This window comes from Malus sylvestris, chromosome 17 (genome assembly GCF_916048215.2).
Source record: "Malus sylvestris chromosome 17, drMalSylv7.2, whole genome shotgun sequence".
NCBI lineage: Eukaryota > Viridiplantae > Streptophyta > Magnoliopsida > Rosales > Rosaceae > Malus > Malus sylvestris.
In genome coordinates this window covers 28,937,018-28,954,405 of record NC_062276.1, presented here as the reverse complement: position 1 = coordinate 28,954,405, position 17,388 = coordinate 28,937,018, and the positions used below count along the sequence as shown (strand labels likewise).

At 36.5% G+C, this 17,388-nt stretch overlaps 1 protein-coding gene, 1 non-coding gene and 1 pseudogene across 2 annotated transcripts; 2 read left to right on the top strand and 1 right to left on the bottom strand.

The window, feature by feature from the left end:
* Nucleotides 1-458: 458 nt before the first annotated feature.
* Nucleotides 459-1,465, top strand: LOC126611951 (probable L-type lectin-domain containing receptor kinase VII.2; annotated as a pseudogene).
* Nucleotides 1,466-5,155: 3,690 nt separating this feature from the next.
* Nucleotides 5,156-6,715, bottom strand: LOC126611047 (polyubiquitin-like). The gene has a single exon (XM_050279227.1). The coding sequence runs from the start codon at nucleotides 6,693-6,695 to the stop codon at nucleotides 5,925-5,927; it is 771 nt and encodes a 256-aa protein (XP_050135184.1). The 5' UTR covers nucleotides 6,696-6,715; the 3' UTR covers nucleotides 5,156-5,924.
* Nucleotides 6,716-9,133: 2,418 nt separating this feature from the next.
* Nucleotides 9,134-9,204, top strand: TRNAG-GCC (transfer RNA glycine (anticodon GCC)). Its single transcript has one exon. It is a non-coding gene; the product is annotated as a tRNA-Gly (tRNA).
* Nucleotides 9,205-17,388: the final 8,184 nt, after the last annotated feature.

The following is a 17,388-nucleotide window of genomic DNA, read 5'->3' as shown; positions in this document are numbered from 1 at the left end:
CAAGACTTAGGGGGGTGTTATTCAATTGAGAATTTGAGAGACTTTAATGGATTTATAAATCCATGGATTTTTATGTAGTTTAATTGATTTGTAGAGATTTCATATAAAATTTTGATTCAATTCCCTCGAAATCTCATCGGGAGAGGTGAGATTTGTGAATGCTTAAAATACACTACAAAATCTCTCCAATTCCCTCTAATTCCTCAACTTTCTTAAATTCTTTAAAATCAATTTTTAATACACCTGGAATATTATAAACTTCTTTAAAATCCTAATTGAATACATTCAGATTTTTAAGGATTTTAATAAACTATCTTAAAATTCTAATTGAATACACCTTAAATTTCAGAGAATCATTTAAAATCCTAATTGAATACCCCTAGATTAATTAAAAGAATTAAAATCCCTTAAAATCCCAATTTAATACGCCCTGCTTAAAATAGTGGCCATGACCACGACTTTCAAGTTTGCAGAGGCCACTGATAAGTGAGGTGATAGATCTGTCCAGGGTGCTTTTGGATGAAATGTACTTGGGGTTTTGCGCGGCAACTGGAGCATTGGCTCAGAGCCATATGATACTGGATTGGAGCTTTAGCAATTCTAATTTTTCCATCGGTGACGCTTTGGTGACTCATAATTTACCTTCCTTTGTGGTGTCGGAGAAAAGTCTATTTTTAGATCAAAAGGGTTCGTCATGGGGGTTGGTGTTGCCGGGTTTTTGGTTGCTTGGTGCGTGGGTTTGGTGTTTTTTTTATTTTGGTGAGGAGGAAAAGAAGGAAGGAGAGGAAAGGAGATGAGGATGTAGAGAAAGTTGAAGACCAGGAATTGGAGTACTGGCCTCAACTGATAGATTACAAAGAGATACGTGCTGCGAAAAGAGGGATTTTCCGAAAAGAAAGTGATCGGGAATGGAAGACATGGGAAAATGTATAAGGGGTATTAGGAAGAGGAGAAGTAGCACTTAAAAGAATCTCACATGAAAGGGAACATGGGTTGAAAGAGTTCGTTGCCGAGGTTTCAAGCTTGGGAAGATTGAAGCATAGGAATTTGGTAGGACTGAGAGATTGGTGCAAAAAAGAGAAACGCAGTCTAATCACGGTTTATGATTACATGGAAAATGGTATCTTGGATAAGAGGATATTTGTGTGCAAATAGAGAAACTTGTTGAGTTGGGAAGAGAGAATTAAGGTGTTGAATTGTATTTGCATGTGGGTTGGGAAGCTAAGGTTTTGCATAGAGATATCAAAGCAAGCAATGTGCTACCTGATAAGGATATGAATGCTAGGTTAGGGGATTTCAGATTGGTCCAAATGCACTAACATGGGGAAATGATTGGCACGGCACAAGTGGTTGGGACAACAGGGTACATGGCGCCAAAAGTGGTTCGAACAGGAAGAGCCTCAGTTGAGATTGATATGTTTGGTTTTGGGATAGGGTACTAGAGTTGGTGTATAGATGGAGAACGATAGAGGCAAGGAGCCAAGGTTGGTTGATTGGGTATGGAGACTAATGGAGAGGGGAAAGTTGAACTTTGCAATTGATGAGCGGCTCAAGGTGAAGGGCGAATACAACATGGAGAAAGTTGAGAAGTTTCTTCATTTGGGTTTGTTGTGTGCATATCCAGAAGCTAATGGGAGGCCAACAATTACGTAAGTTATGAAGGTGCTTGAAGGAGCAACCGACGATGAATGGCATGTTAAAAGAGCCCAACCCCAGCCCATTCCACACAAATCCAGAAAATTCTAGCACCAAAGTCGGTGCAGCATGCAGGCATGTCAATATGCTAGATAATTCTAGCATTATCCTATTAAGTCGGTGGGTGTGTGTGTATAATCATGTGCTAGAAAGTTCTAGCAGCTTGTACAATTGTGTGGCTGCCATGCAAAGCCCAAAGGCAGTGGGCAATTGTAGTCGGCAAAACCATAGGTGTGTGCGTGTGTGTGTGTGTGTGTTGCTAAGTAATCAAGAAATCAAGAAGTAGTAGTAGGCAACCAAGGGAGAGTGAGAAGCAAGAATAGTCTTGTAGGAGTGTGAGTGATGTAGAGTTATCTTTAGAAAGTGTGAGTGTCATTGCTTCTAAAGTTGTGTCCTTGTGAGTGTTGTAATATTTTGTGAGAGTAATACAAGTAATTTGTTTACTTGTGTTGTCTCTCCAACACTTGTGTTAGAGTTGTGTACTCTAAATTTTTCCCAACAATTGGTATCAGAGCGGTACGATCAGGGACCGTCTCTAGTGAAGCTTTTGAGAATCGTGAGAAGTTTAGTACTTCGCAAGATTATTCGTCAATCTTGTTCGGCTTATCGAAGTTCTGCTGACATGATGGGAGAACTTCAAGTTGTTGGAGGAATCAAGAAGTTGAACAAGAAAAATCACAACACATGGGCAACGTGTATGGAGTCTTACCTACAAGGCCAAGATCTTTGGGATGTCCTCAGCGGTAATGAAGTTACGCAGCCGAAAGAAGACACTAGAGGCATTTTGAGGAAATGGAAGATCAAGGCAGGTAAGACCATGTTTGCCTTAAAAACCATAATTGAAGATGACATGTTGGAGCACATACGGAAGGCCAAGACATCAAAACAAGCTTGAGACACCTTCGTCACACTTTTTTCAAAGAGGAACGATATAAGACTGCAGCTTCTCGAGAACGAGTTATTATCGGTGGCCCAACGAGACATGACGATTGCCAAATATTTCCACAAGGTAAAGTCTATTTCCCGTGAAATTTCTGAATTAGATCCTAGTGCTGCCATTGTAGAATTTAGGATAAAAAGAATAATTATCCATGGATTGAGACCTGAATATCGAGGCTTTGTTGATGCTGTACAAAGATGGGCGACCCAACCATCACTTGTTGAGTTTGAGAATTTGCTTATCGATCAAGAAGCTTTGGCAAAGCAAATGGGAGGGGTCTTGTTAAGAGGTGAAGAGGAAGCGTTCTACACCAAAAGTAAAGGCAGCTTCAAGCAGCTTACTGATGGTGAATCTAAAACAAATGGTGACAAGGTGAAAGGTCATCAAAGAGGAGGGAGTTCTCGGCCAAATGGAGCTCCGAAGTATCACGACAATCGTGGTCAGTCCCAAAATAAGAAAAAGTTTGAGGGCAAGTGTTACAATTGTGGAAAGAAGGGCCACATGGCGAAGGATTACAGATTCAAAAGGCCTGCAGAAAGTAATGTCGCCAACTCAGAGAAGAAAAGTGAAGATGACTGGGACGTCGTTGCGTCTCTAGCCCTGGAGGAAGAATGAGACATTGAAGCATCCGTTGCTATGAAGAAGCGAGAGTCAGCTCTTACGGCAGCGAGTTCGGAGTCTATTGACTACCAGAATGATTGGATCGTGGATTCAGGCTGCTCAAACCATATAACAGGTGATGAGAAAAAGTTACAAAGTCTGACTAAGTACAAAGGAGGCCACTTAGTGGTGGTGGCCAACGACTCGAGGCTACCGATTGCTCACATCGGTAAGACAGTAATTGAGCCCCGATACAACACTAATCATGTGCTGCTTCAAGATGACTACCATGTTCCAGGTATGAAGAAAAATCTGCTTTCAGTGTCGTAACTGACGTCATTGGGAAATTATGTCTTGTTTGGTCCACGAGATGTGAAGGTGTATCGACACCTTAAGATCTTAGGGACGCCAACAATAGAGGGACGGCAATTGCAGTCAATCTATGTCATGTCAATAGAAATTGCATACATAGACAAGATAAGGAAGAATGAGACAGCAGATTTATGGCACATGAGATTGGGTCACGTTAGCTATCACAAGCTAAATGTGATGATGAAGAAGTCAATGCTTAAGGGGCTACCTCAGCTTAACGTGAGAACAGACACGGTTTGTGCAGGATGCTAGTATGGTAAAACACATCAACTACCATACGAAGAGTCGAAGTTTAAAGTGAAAAAGCCATTGGAGTTGGTTCATTCCGATGTGTTCGGGCCCGTCAAGCAACCATCGATAAGTGGGATGCGGTACATGGTGACGTTCATTGATGACTTCTCTAGGTATGTGTGGGTTTTCTTTATGAAAGAAAAATATGAAACATTTTTAAAATTTATAGAGTTTAAAGAGATAGTTGAAGGAGAAGTGGGAAAGAAGATCCGTGCATACGCACGTATAATGGAGGAGAATATACCTCGAATGAGTTTTCCCAGTATCTACGAGAATGTAGAATACGTCACCAGTTCACATGTGCTAACACGCCACAACAAAATGGCATAGCGGAAAGAAAGAAAGAATTGACATCTTGCAGAGATATGTTGAAGTATGCTCTATGCCAAGAATGTACTAGGAAGGTTTTGGGCCGAAGCTATGAGAACTGCAGCTCATGTGATCAATAGGCTTTGTCAACCAAGGTTAGAATTTGTGTTACCCCTTGAGAAACTATGGGATATGAAACCTACAGTTAGTTACTTTTGAGTATTTGGCTGTGTGTGCTACGTATTTGTTCCAAGTCATTTACGTAGCAAGTTCGACAAGAAGGCAATCTGATGTATCTTTGTGGGATACGACAACCAAAGAAAAGGGTGGAAATGTTGTGATCCTACAACTGGAAGGTGTTACACATCACGAGATGTGGTGTTTGATGAAGCATCTTCTTGGTTGTCCTCAGAAAAGGAGGCGTTGCCTAATTCGAGAGAGATAGAAGATAAGTTGCAGCAAAAGATGGGGGAGCAAATTGTTCAAATTCAGTTGAGACCAGATGAGTCTAAGGATTCACTTGATGGTGAAGGTGTTGAGCAAGCAGTGCCCCAAAACCCTTGGCAAGCTGGCGTATATCAATAACCAGAAGAAGATAGACCTAATGAAGTGGAAGTATCAACTCCACAATATCAACTAAGAAGGTCAACAAGAATCCGGAAGCCAAATCCTAAATATGCCAATGCAACCATAGAAGAAGAAGCAATTAAACCTAAGTGGCTCAAAGTTGGGAGAAGAAGTCACTGTACTGGAGCAATATCAAACTTGGAATCTAGTGCCAAAGCCAAGGGAGGTAAAGCGTTATCAACTCGGTATGGAGGAAAGAATAAGCTGGTGTTGAGGGGGAGTGTTAAAAGAGCCCAACCCTAGCCCATTCCACACAGATCCAGAAAATTCTAGCACCAAAGTCGGTGCAACATGCAGGCATGTCAATATGCTAGATAATTCTAGCATTATCCTATTAAGTCGGTGGGTGTGTGTGTATAATCATGTGCTAGAAAGTTCTAGCAGCTTGTACAATTGTGTGGCTGCCATGCAAAGCTCAAAGGCGGTGGGCAATTGTAGTCAGCAAAACCATAGGTGTGTGTGTGTGTGTGTTGCTAAGTAATCAAGAAATCAAGAAGTAGTAGTAGGCAACCAAGTGAGAGTGAGAAGCAAGAATAGTCTTGTAGGAGTGTGAGTGATGTAGAGTTTGTCTTTAGAAAGTGTGAGTGTCATTGCTTCTAAAGTTGTGTCCTTGTGAGTGTTGTAATATTTTGTGAGTGTAATACAAGTAATTTGTTTACTTGTGTTGTCTATCCAACACTTGTGTTAGAGTTGTGTACTCTAAATTTTTCCCAACATGGCATTGATGGCAATCAGTCTCAAAGGGAAGGAATGCATCTAAACTTGCCGCATAAAATTAGAACAACTCCGATGTGGTCGGGTTATCAGTGGAACACTGGAGGGCAGGGGCACCCTGCTTTTGAAGACATGAAAAATGCTTTATCTTCTACATCATCTTCGTCTGGATCAGATATCAATAGAGTTGGTAGATGATAAATTTGACTTCACTTTGATTTGTTTGTTTGTTGTTTTTTTCTTCCTGCTTTTGTGTGCTCCAAATACACATTAGTACTCGTGTGCTTTCTTTCTTTTATTAATGAAAAATTATTTACTCATTTTTTTCCTTAATTAAAAGCTACGTAGTAGTAGGGATTTCTCGACAGATTTGAGTTCAACATCCGCTGCGACAAACAGTCCCCTTAAATACATATAGGAGATCTCCATCACCAACACCATGCCATCTGAGGCTGCAATTGTCACGCATGATCCTCTGCTTGTGTATAAACAAATAATCATCCGCTGGGAGAATTTTCCTGCTCAAAAGAAATTGCCTCAACTCATTAACCGTTCTCGAGTCCTTCACTTCCAATGGAATCGTTGTTGCGTTGAGTAAACTCGACGATGTTTGTACCACTACACTCAACGTTCTTGCTGCCGGTTCATTTCTTAGACGACTCATAGTCTTTTGGAACACAACGATCTCCGAAAATGCATGTATCCCGTAATCGCTTAAATTACGAAAATCTTCGTCCAACTCAGCTCCACAGAAGAAGAGCGACATCCTCTTGATGGGGGTACCGTCCATGATGTGTATTTTTTCTTTAAGGCTACGTACTGTTTCGGATGTGTCAACTTCCATGGGAAGCTGCCTTGCTGAAAACTTGATGGTAATCTGAATTTTACTACTAGAACGGTGTAAATTTAACGGAGTTCCGGATCCCGTCCATTTAATGGTGAGGTCAATTGTAGTACCCTCAGTGATAATTGGGTAATCTTCCATGTCTAATCCATCTATTAACTCCCATCCACTAACTGCAAGGGTTTGGGAATCCACAGGGACACCCAACACTTGTTCTATCTTCCTTTTGATTTCAACAACTGGTTCTTTGACATGCACGTCTATGCTAAATTTGTTTCCCAGTGAAGAAATAATTACCCTCATCCTGGCCTTTGTTTATATGATTAAGAACACTAAACAGTTTAGGGTTTAGGTTTCAGAAAACTCAAATCACCATTCAACGGCTGGGAAATGAGCCGTTTTTATGGTTGGATTTTGAGGGAGAATAAAATTTTGATGTTAGAGTCATGTCAAAATAATGAGTATTAATCTCATACTTTAATCACATATGCATGAATGCTAAATTCATTCTCAATTTCCATCAAATTCTCTCCCACTCACTCAAAATTGTGTTGCGGAAAGACAATTGTGTAGTTAAATTAAAGAAAAACACATTTGGCAAGATCAGTGTGATTTCCTTTATACCCTAGTTCGATTCTCATTCGTTACGGTTACAATTAAATTAGAATATTGCTTAAATATACACGGAAAAAAACTACTCTAGAAGAACAAAATGAAACATACTAAGAAATACTCTCCTTTTAAGTAATGATCGTCTTATTAGCCAAACCACCGCTGCTATTACTCTGGACGCTTCCGTGTTGTATTGTGTATTACCATATTCATTAGCAAGTTTACTATACAAAATGTTCGTTGTGCAACATGTTTAGCGCGACATTGGTAAAACAAAATTCAAATTGTCATGTGACTTTATTTTTATTGTAATTTAATTAAGATCGCTAAATATTTTAAAATTAATTCAATCGACATTTTGTGACTTTAAGGTCAAAGGTAAGAAATTTGAACAAGTGGTGTTAACGCAAGGTCGTTTATTGTCCTATTAAAATAATGTGTAGTCGTAATCTTCTAAGATGGTCTAGAGAAGAAGTACATAAGGGCCTTCCAAATTAAGGATCGAGAAAGAGGCGGTCGTTAGACAGAGAGGCTCTGATACTATTTTGGAAAATGTATTTTCATTTTCATCAAATCATAATAAGATTACATTTAAGTATATATACATGTAAGCCAAGTCTAACAAACTGTCCTAACAAAGTCTAACAATTACTAACTGTCCTAACAAAACTGTAACAATTACTTAGTCTCTAAGTTTTATCTCTTAAGGAGATATTTACGTTCTTATCCTTAATAACTTTAAGGTCAAAGGTAAGAAATTTGAACAAGTGGTGTTAACACAGGGTCTTTTATTGTCTTATTAAAATAATGTATAGTCGTAATCTTCTGAGATGGGCCTCTAGAAGAAGCCCATAAATGCCAACAAAATTAAGAATCAAGCTACCAGGCCCATAAAGCAGCCCAAGAGCTTCCAACACATCAAGGACGACCAAAGGGCACTGCCACCGAACCCTTACCCATTAAACTATGAATCCTTATCACTGACCAAAAGAAGTGAGTGCTCAACTTAAAATACGTTCCGACCGCCTTCGGGGACTAACAAAATCAAGCGCTCAGTTTGGCTACTTTCGACGCAGGAACCAAAGCATACCTGACCAAAATGTCTTCTATACACTTCGTGTGTCATTCGCTTACAAGAGAGAGAGCCTGCAACAAACCCACATTTGCAACCCATTCACCAAGTAGGATGGTTCAAGAATTGAAGGCCCAAGACTTTTTGGGCTTAGGACATGCCTGTATAAAGAGGAAGGACACTCCTTAGAAAAGGGTTGGATCCTCAAGAGATATTTGTTACCTTGTATCGAGCATCCTTGTAACCAAGGTCTAAAATTTCTAAAATTTCGATGATATCGGAAATATCGATAGTCCAAAAATATGGAAATTTTGATGGAAATATCGGGATATTATTAATATCGATAACAATTTAATAAAAACCACGGAAATTGTAAGAAAAACTTGGAAATTTTTATTGAAACTTTGCAGGATGTTTATTTAGTCAATTATCTATTAGTTTATCACAAAAAATTGGAAGGAAATGCATTGCATGATGGATTTAACTGATTTAAGTTGATTATATAGCGATCTGGCAAACATTATGAGTGTAGAAAATATGTAGTAATTAATGAAAGAAATTTAAACACACCATAATCATTTATATATAATGAATTAGTATAATATTTTACACTTTATACATTGCATGGTAAGATACATGAGTGACTTAGTACCACATAGAGTTTCTATCAAGGTCTAAAATATCGATGATATCAGAAATATCAGTTGTCCAAAAACAAGGAAATTTCGATGAAAATATAGGGATAATATCGATATTTTGGACCTTGCTTGTAACACACATCAAATCTGTAACACACATTTTCAATGGGTGTAACGCATCTTTTTGGGTAAACGACTTAAATCTCTTTGTTTTCACATTTACGCTCTCATTACACCCTTCCAGGGTTGACTGCAATGGTCCTTTGTTAACCTCTTTAGAACAAGTGATATTGATCTTAATTGGTGAGGAAAATTATTTTTATTGACCTTAAATGAGAGAAGAGAATTGTGTTATTTTTATTGACTTTAACTAAGCTAAACCTAATCTTATGTGGATTTAAAGAGACAACGTTCAACAAGCACCAGTGGTCTAGTGGTAGAATAGTACCCTGCCACGGTACAGACCCGGGTTCGATTCCCGGCTGGTGCATTTGTCCGTTTTTTATCATCCCAAACTTTTTCTACAGAATCCTAACAGCCCGAGACCTTTTTGTTATTTTAGGTAGGGATCCCAGTTAACTTCAAAACCAAACACAGGCATCCCTCAATCCCGATTTCCAACATTGTGCATTGAACAAATTGTGTTTGGTCGGATCAATGGTAAGTTTTCAAACCTGGGTACCAATTGCTTTGGATGTGGTGTCGGGTTTTTAGAACATTTTGAAGGTTGTGTGTATGGGTTGCCTTTGGTGATGATGTTTTGTTGGAAATGTCTTGTTTGATTTGCTACCTGGAAATTCTTGTCTTGTGTAGATTGTTTGTGGTTGCTGCTCAAAATGTAGGCTCACATTGGAGAACATGTTTTTTTTTAAAGTGTTTCTTCTCTCGCTGTTAATGTAGGACGTTCACTTGGAATGCATGGTAGTTCATGTCTTTTGTCATAATACATATGGGTCTCGTTTTGTCTTTAGGATTGAATTGGATTGGTTAACTCAGTATCTTCGAGGTGTATTGAAAGTAAAGGTAAATGATCATTTTGAGGGGATTTGAAATGGATTAGACATGAAGGAAACTTATCCCCTTTAATACCTACCATTTTGTGAGAGATTGAAATGGATAAGGTTTCTCCTTAATGAGCAATAAGTTGGACCCATTTTTTTCATTTCTTGCTTCAATACCTTGGAATATAATGGAGTGGATTATCCATTTCAATCCAATCCTAAACACCAAACGAGTCCTATAATCGTGAGCTTATTGAGTGGTTGGTAATCCATTACTTTCGCTTTCAATAATCTTCTGAATGCATGCTTCTTCTGCTAGTTTTGTACTTGTAATTTCTTAATTTTACATCAGTTGGATCCCACCCTAGGTAGCTAGAAGAATTTTAATAATCAGCTATTAAGTGGACCTAGATAGGTCTTGTTTGGTAGAAATGATTGGATTGGAAGGGATAACCCCTTGACATTCAAGGCATATTGAAGGTAGATGAGAATGATTTTTCCTTGTGAGAGGATTAGACATGAATAAAACTTCTTCCACCTAATCCTCCCATTAAGGGAAGTATTGGAATGGATAACTTATCTTCTTGAGTAATCATTCTCCTATGATGCGGAACCAAAGTGAAGGCTGGCCTAAATCAATGGGTGTTTAAGTCTTTTAATCACTACGGTTTGAGTTTTTTGATTTCCTACCTTTATAAGGTTTAAGATTCTTTCCAGTTTGATTAGGTTTAGATTTAGTTTCGTATTCTATTTTGCATTAGAATTTCTTTCCTATAATAAGTTTACTTTCTTGCGTTCTTTAGGTTTAAGGCATCATAAGTATCCTTGTAATTCAGTAATAAAAAACAATAAATAATTTATTAATAGAAAAGTTCTGTTTCCAGAGATTGAAATTCTTATCCTGCGATGGGATTATTTTGGTGAGATGCCAAAAATTCTTGGTGACAGGCCTACATCATCCTACTTCTAATTAAGTTGGCCACAGTTTTTTCATTTCTCTTCTTTCAAAATACCTTTAAAATAATGTCTTATCCATTCCAATCTAATCACGTGTACCAAACGAGGCCATAGATACTAGGAGACAGTTACCTCGGGTCAAACATTGCGATGACTTTATTTTTCTCTGGAAACCATATTAGATATTTCATCCTGTGAAGACCTGATGATGTTGAAGTTTTTCATGTTGTATGGAATTTAATACGGTCCTTATTCTTACAAATGCTCGAAAGAGTTTTCGATTTTTTTTCTAATTTTCAGCAACTGTTGGTGAAATTTGATTGTGCGCCAATTTTGGTGCACAACATGCTCTACCATTTACAACTACTGAAAATGATCAACGTCTCTTTCCCTGCATCATCTGCAGTAGCCAAGTTGTATTTTTAATTGCTGCATCTTCTTTCAACAACATATATTTTACAAATAGTTATAATTAGAACATGATTAGTCTGAATCTGTCATCGTCTACTCATTTGCGAACTTTCAAATTTTAAATTAGAGAATGCTCTTTACATTCAGTTCTTGGATTGATACCTTTATCTTGAAGATAAGTTTTTCCCAATACATCAAAGTATTATTCTTTTGGCACTTTTGTGTTAAAAAATTTGATGCGTATCTTGGTTTGTTGATGATGTAAGCTTTCCTTTGGTTTCAGATTATCATGGGATCAATTATATCAACTTGCTAAGCGCTCAAAAACAAATTAGGGGAAGAAATACAATTTTACAGTTATTTTTTGTTAGTTTTCATAAGACCTAAATCTACTTGTTAGCATGCTATCTCATTGTACTATTGCAGGCTTACTGCAAACGTATGATCACTTTACCAAGCATTCGTTATCTTTCATTTTCCGTTTTGAAGTTCTGGCTTCCAGAAAGGTAAATAATCTCTAAAATTAATTATTGGGATGTTCGGTATTGAAAAGAAAAAAAAAGAAGTGTTGGCATCTCAAGTTCAATACCAAGAAAGATAACCTGACTTGGTTACTATGGATATTCCAGCATCCTCGTAGTTATTTAAACAACCTGCGTTTTTTATTTAAACGGCTAACTTTTCTTGTCAATTTGTAGCCATCGTGTTTGACATTTGTGTGATGAAACATTTGATTTGTTATTAGGAATTCATTCGTGCTGATAGGATTACTAATAAATACTAATATGTTTCGAGTTCGACATCCTAACGAAAGTAAGCATGTCGCTGCTAAACATTGAGACACACACAGAGATGGCAATCGTATGCAGTGCTATCTAGGCAGCTAAATAGTCTTGATTCGTATGATTCCCAGTTAGGGCTGCTTATTGTAATTAATTAACAGTGAACAATTTAAAACGATATCACAAAACAACTAATGAAATATGACTACTCTGTCCCCAATCTTTGTTAACTAGAGAGCATCAGTACATGATGCACCGATATATTTAGATCGATTTTCTTACATATTATAATATTTCTGTAGGATAAAGTTATTGTTTTACTCTGCTGATGTGAAGGATATGAATCAGAAGAAACTAACAGCAGAATTTCAATTTCGTATGTACAAAATTTTGAGAGAATTTAAAGTAATTGCGAAAGTCTCTTGGAAGTATTGAATTGCAGTGGCCTTTTTGCAGCTTGTCATGTAAGAGCACTTCTAGTGTGGGAAGGCCCCCTAAGGCAACTGCCTATTAAATCCCCTTCAATGAATAGTAACTACCTTTAATGAATAGTAATGGTCTTTTGCATCTTCATCCCTAAACTGAATAACCATGACAATAGGCAATAACATATTAGTATTTTCTATTTTATAAAATAATAAAAAAATAATTTTATTTGTAATTTCGGATAGGATTTTTAATCGGTCTCGTTACGACACGTGTCATTAAATAAGAAACTACAACCCAAAGTATTTGAGAAAATATAAAATTGTGGTGTAAGATGGAAGATAATGATAAGGAATTTATAGAAAAATTAAATCTTTTTTTTTTTAATTTAAAAAAAAAATTCAGATTTTTTATTAATTTTTTACATATTTTATTAATTTTATAATGTAGCTGATGTCAGCCTTACATCAGCGCCTTCAGGTGCTCGGGCAGTTGATTCGCGCCTCCCCTCTCACGCAGGCCTCCCCTGAGCCCAATCGTCCGCATGGGCTGGAGTAAGGGAGGGAGGCAATTGAATTGAAATGGTTCCCGATCCACTAGGCAATGGGCACCGCTGGACTTGCTCTGAAGGAGGTTAAGGGCACAACCTGTATGATGTGATTTGATTTTTTAAGACTTGGGAAAGTAGTTACTTTCAAGCTAAAGCATCTAAAGAGTGAAAGTTAATCTTTTAATAATTTCTAAATCAATTATTTGGGTTAAAAATAAAACTTGTTCTTATCATCTGTGTGTCAGTGTGGACATTATCAATATTGTAGGCACTTTTGCGTTTGATTATTATCAAGTTAGTGATTGTTCATCAAGTAAATGGAACCTGTCAATTTATGGCCATCTTTTCAGTATTTTATTTTATTTCTTGTAGTGGTAACATATAATAAACATATATGGTGGCTGGGGACATGATAGGTTATTGCATTTAGGATTGGAAGGGATATGTTGAGATACTTGTCTAATATTTGGTGTAAACAACTCTATGCCCCTTGCGACCCGTCATACCGCTCGTAACCCGTGACCCACCATCGCTCTTTTGAAATTTTATCTCGATCTTCTGAAGTTGACGACTGGAGGTTGCAGATGGAGAAAGCGCATTGGACTCACAAACCATGACAACGGCGAGGTTTATGAATCCGGTGGTGTTCTAAACTTGGAATCCTGACCGTGATCCTCTTTAAACCCATCAAGGCATCAAACATTTGCTTGGACTCAAGCCCATTTTAAATGTCCACAACCTATCCTAATCGGCTCACCAAATGGGCCATAGTGATCAAGTAGTGATGTTTGATTCAGACTTTCATTTACACTTTTTACCCTTCATTATCTTGAGTCACTGTCAGTAACTTATCTAAAATCACTTGTTATCATGTACCAGCAGGCTTCCACGGACTATACAGCAGTGTCTTTTCAGGTATCATGGTTCAAAATTCAGCAACAGGATCAACTTTCCGGTCACAAAATCAGTCGATGCCATGGCTGGTTAATTATACACCCCAAAGCCTTCTGCTGGAAAGGCATGAAGGTTTGTCTGAATAATAAAGCAGGGTAGACAAAGAGTAGAAAAGGGTAAATAAAGTAAATTAATGATGCTGCTCTTAGTTCATGCTTATCAATTAATGACGCTTAAAGTTTGTGGATCCTATGACATGGCCAGTAAAACAAATCTTTAATCCTAATTTAAGGTTTCCTTTAAAAATTAGCAAATCATATATGTACTCTAGCAGTTGTCTAGTGTTTATGGATAATGTATATCTAATTTTAATTTATCTTATTATATTTCATTGAGTTGCAAGTTGGCTAGCTGTGCATTCTAACGAGAAATTCTCTCAAGTCATCATCAGTTTATCACATGGTGAGTGTTTGTTAGACAATAATTCACTTTTTTAACGCGTGACAAATGTCTATTAAACAAGTAAAACTGTTATGATTATATCTTAGTTACAAACGCGAACCATTAGATAGGGATTTATTATGATTATATCTTAGTTACAAGCAAGAACTGTTAGATAGGGATCTGTTTGTGGTAAAAGAAAAAAAATTAGTTCTCTGAGCTGTCAAAAAGTGCAGAAAGATAACGACTTGACAACAGATAATTTTCTGTTTTATTATTTTTTATAGCTAAATAGTAAATTAGGCAAAGTTGATTTAAACTAATTTATAATGGTCATAGATTGGTTAGATCTGTATCTGTTTATTTTAAGGAAAATATGTTCTTTTGCGAAGAAAAAGAAAAGGTTGTTCGTTCTTTTACATTTTCTATATTAATCTACATGATCAAAGTAATAAAGTTGTTTATGCGCACTTTTTACCGGAATATGAAAGAGAATATATACTCAAAAAAAAAATTTAAAGGAACTAAAACTGATCTAATTTGTATCGCAATGATTTGTTTTCATAATTTGTTTGTATCTGAAAAGAAAAGAAATGCTGGAATCAATCGCATCGGAGAAAACTTTATACGAGTTATTTCTGTTGCCTAATGTTATATACTGGTAGAACAGTATAGTTTAAAAAAAGACATGTATTATAAATTGATGATTAGTTTTTTACGCAATATCTTTTAATTGGAGTTTGCGATGCTCACCACTGCTGATATTACACATTGTAAGAGTAGGCTTGCATAAAAGCATTTTGAATGGTGAGATGCAAAGACTACATCTACATCTACATCTCATTCATATTTTCACATGTAAGTTTACACCAACGTAAGAGATATAAATTTGAAATTTCATTTACTTTTCTTTATTTAATTGGAGGGCTCACCTCCGTTCATTTTACATTCCCTAAAAAAAATGTCTATTATAAAGCTCTCCAGCCAACAAAAAACGTAAAATGTCTATATCAATTCACCTGTGGATGGTTGTGATTTTAGTTCTTGGAAGAGATATTTTTTTAGAAGAGCTTGGCTATTTAATGTTTAGGAGAAGTTCTTTCTCAAAATTTAAAATTTCGTGTTTATGATCAGAATTATTTATATTATAATTCACATTGTAAATATCATCTTTACAAAAAAAAAAAAAAAAAAAAAAAAAACTAAAACTAAGGTAGTTCAGTCAATCAATTGTAGCAAATAGATACACTGTTTGTAACTTTTTTACTTAATCCATCTATCTGTTTGTATACAATTCGCTTAGGTTTAGTTGATGTTTTGTAGAGATAAATTTGTACATAGTGATTCATAATAAAAACTATTTTGTTCACGAACACAAAAATTTCGTAAACAGGTCATGACATATTTTGAGGAGGAATTCCTTCTCAATCCTTGAACAGCCAAAGTCTTTCTTATATATTTGGTTCTGTTATATCAACCACTGAGAAGGACGGTAATTGTTTTGCACAGGAAACAGGAATGTGGGACGCCTTGGCAGCTTGGCTGATACATGCCAAATGCCATACAAGATTCCCCGAATGCGAATCATATGCAATATGCTTAAACAAACATCAATTATTTATACAGAGAGGATGATAGCATCAATCCTAATCCAGATTCACAGGATTCACAACCTACCAACAAGATATTTAATATTAGGAATGTACACATCAAGTTCTTCGTTTTATATAATTCTACTTTATTGGTTTTGTGCGTTTTTCCACAATGCCCCAACACTTTCCCATTCATTTTCCATTGTCTCGTCTTCTGAAGATAAATTGTGGCCTACTTGAATTGACTGAAAGTGAAATTCTGGCCAACCATATGCTTTTGCATCCATCACTTCCACAAGTGTGAGTAAAATATCAGGCATCCATTATTCTATCAAGGTTGGTTTCCTGGTTTACCTCTAGATGGTCTCATTATTTACCAAATGACAAATGTAGGTCAGATAGCAGAACAGAGTGAGTAAAATAGATCGAAGAGAAAGTAGAAAAGCGGAAATTAGATATCAAGAACAAAGCTCTAGGTTTGGTAAAAAACAGCATCACACTAGAAGGTAATATTTCAAATAGAAATGTTCACATCCTTGACCAGAACATTAAACAACCATTATGGGAAGGCCATAGCTCATCTATACTTTATTGTATTTACAGGGAAATTTATTTAGACCATTTTATTCTCTTTCTAAACCCAACTCATCATATTTTATCTTGAAATTCTGACTTTAGGCGACAATTCTCTTTCTACACCTAAAAAGAAAAAGAATAGGGAAAAAAAAGAAAAGAAGAAGCAATAGCTATGGCCACCCCATCTCTCCAAACATCAACACCCCCAAATTTGGTTATTGACTTTACTTGGGTATTTGCAGTTTTTTCACCTTTGGCAACAGAAGTTCAAATTTTCTGGTATTACCATTTGCGACGGGAATTTTCTATCTGCGTCCAGTTCTTAAATTTCAGGTACCGCTCAAATCCGGGGTTATGATAGGTTTTGGTGACATTAAAAATAAAGTTTTTTTTAGTCAAAATAATATCAAAGATTAGCATACTTTTTCACTTTGGCCTTTGATTATCGATTTGGCGGTCTCTGAATTTTTTCACCAAAAATTGTTTTGATCATTTCATGAAAAAAATTGTCAATATCCTCGTTAAGTATGAGGTTTAGTTTGATAAAAATACCCTTAAAAAGTTGTTATATGATCGTTCACATGACAATTTAATGAGGAGTGTCCAGAATAATTTATGGTGGGCAAATCAAGGACCACTTCTATCGGTTTTTATTGTCAATGACCAAAGTAAGGATTTATACTAATTTCATGAACTATTTTATATAAAAGGTCTAAAAATAAATCTGGTAATTGTGAAAGGAAACTTATACATGAATCCACTTTGCAAGTTTCAGTTATATATTCGTCCAACAAAATTTGGTATATTGAATTGGATCAGAATTTCTTTGTTAATTGTTTTTCGGTTGGGTCCGTTGAAGAAGGCAACAAACTTCTTTTGTACCCACTTTTCATATTTTAGGCATGTTGTCCAATAAATTCGGTATCAGGAATTGCGAAAGGCTTTGCATTCACACAATACAACCTGTTATCTAAAATCCTTTTTTTTTTTATTTAAATTTTGGACCTGGATTGTCTGCCATTTTCATCTCATACCCTTCTCATC

Coding starts and splice junctions, on each gene's coding strand:
- LOC126611047 (XM_050279227.1), bottom strand. CDS start 6,695: ATGAGGGTAATTATTTCTTCACTGGGAAACAAATTTAGCATAGACGTG.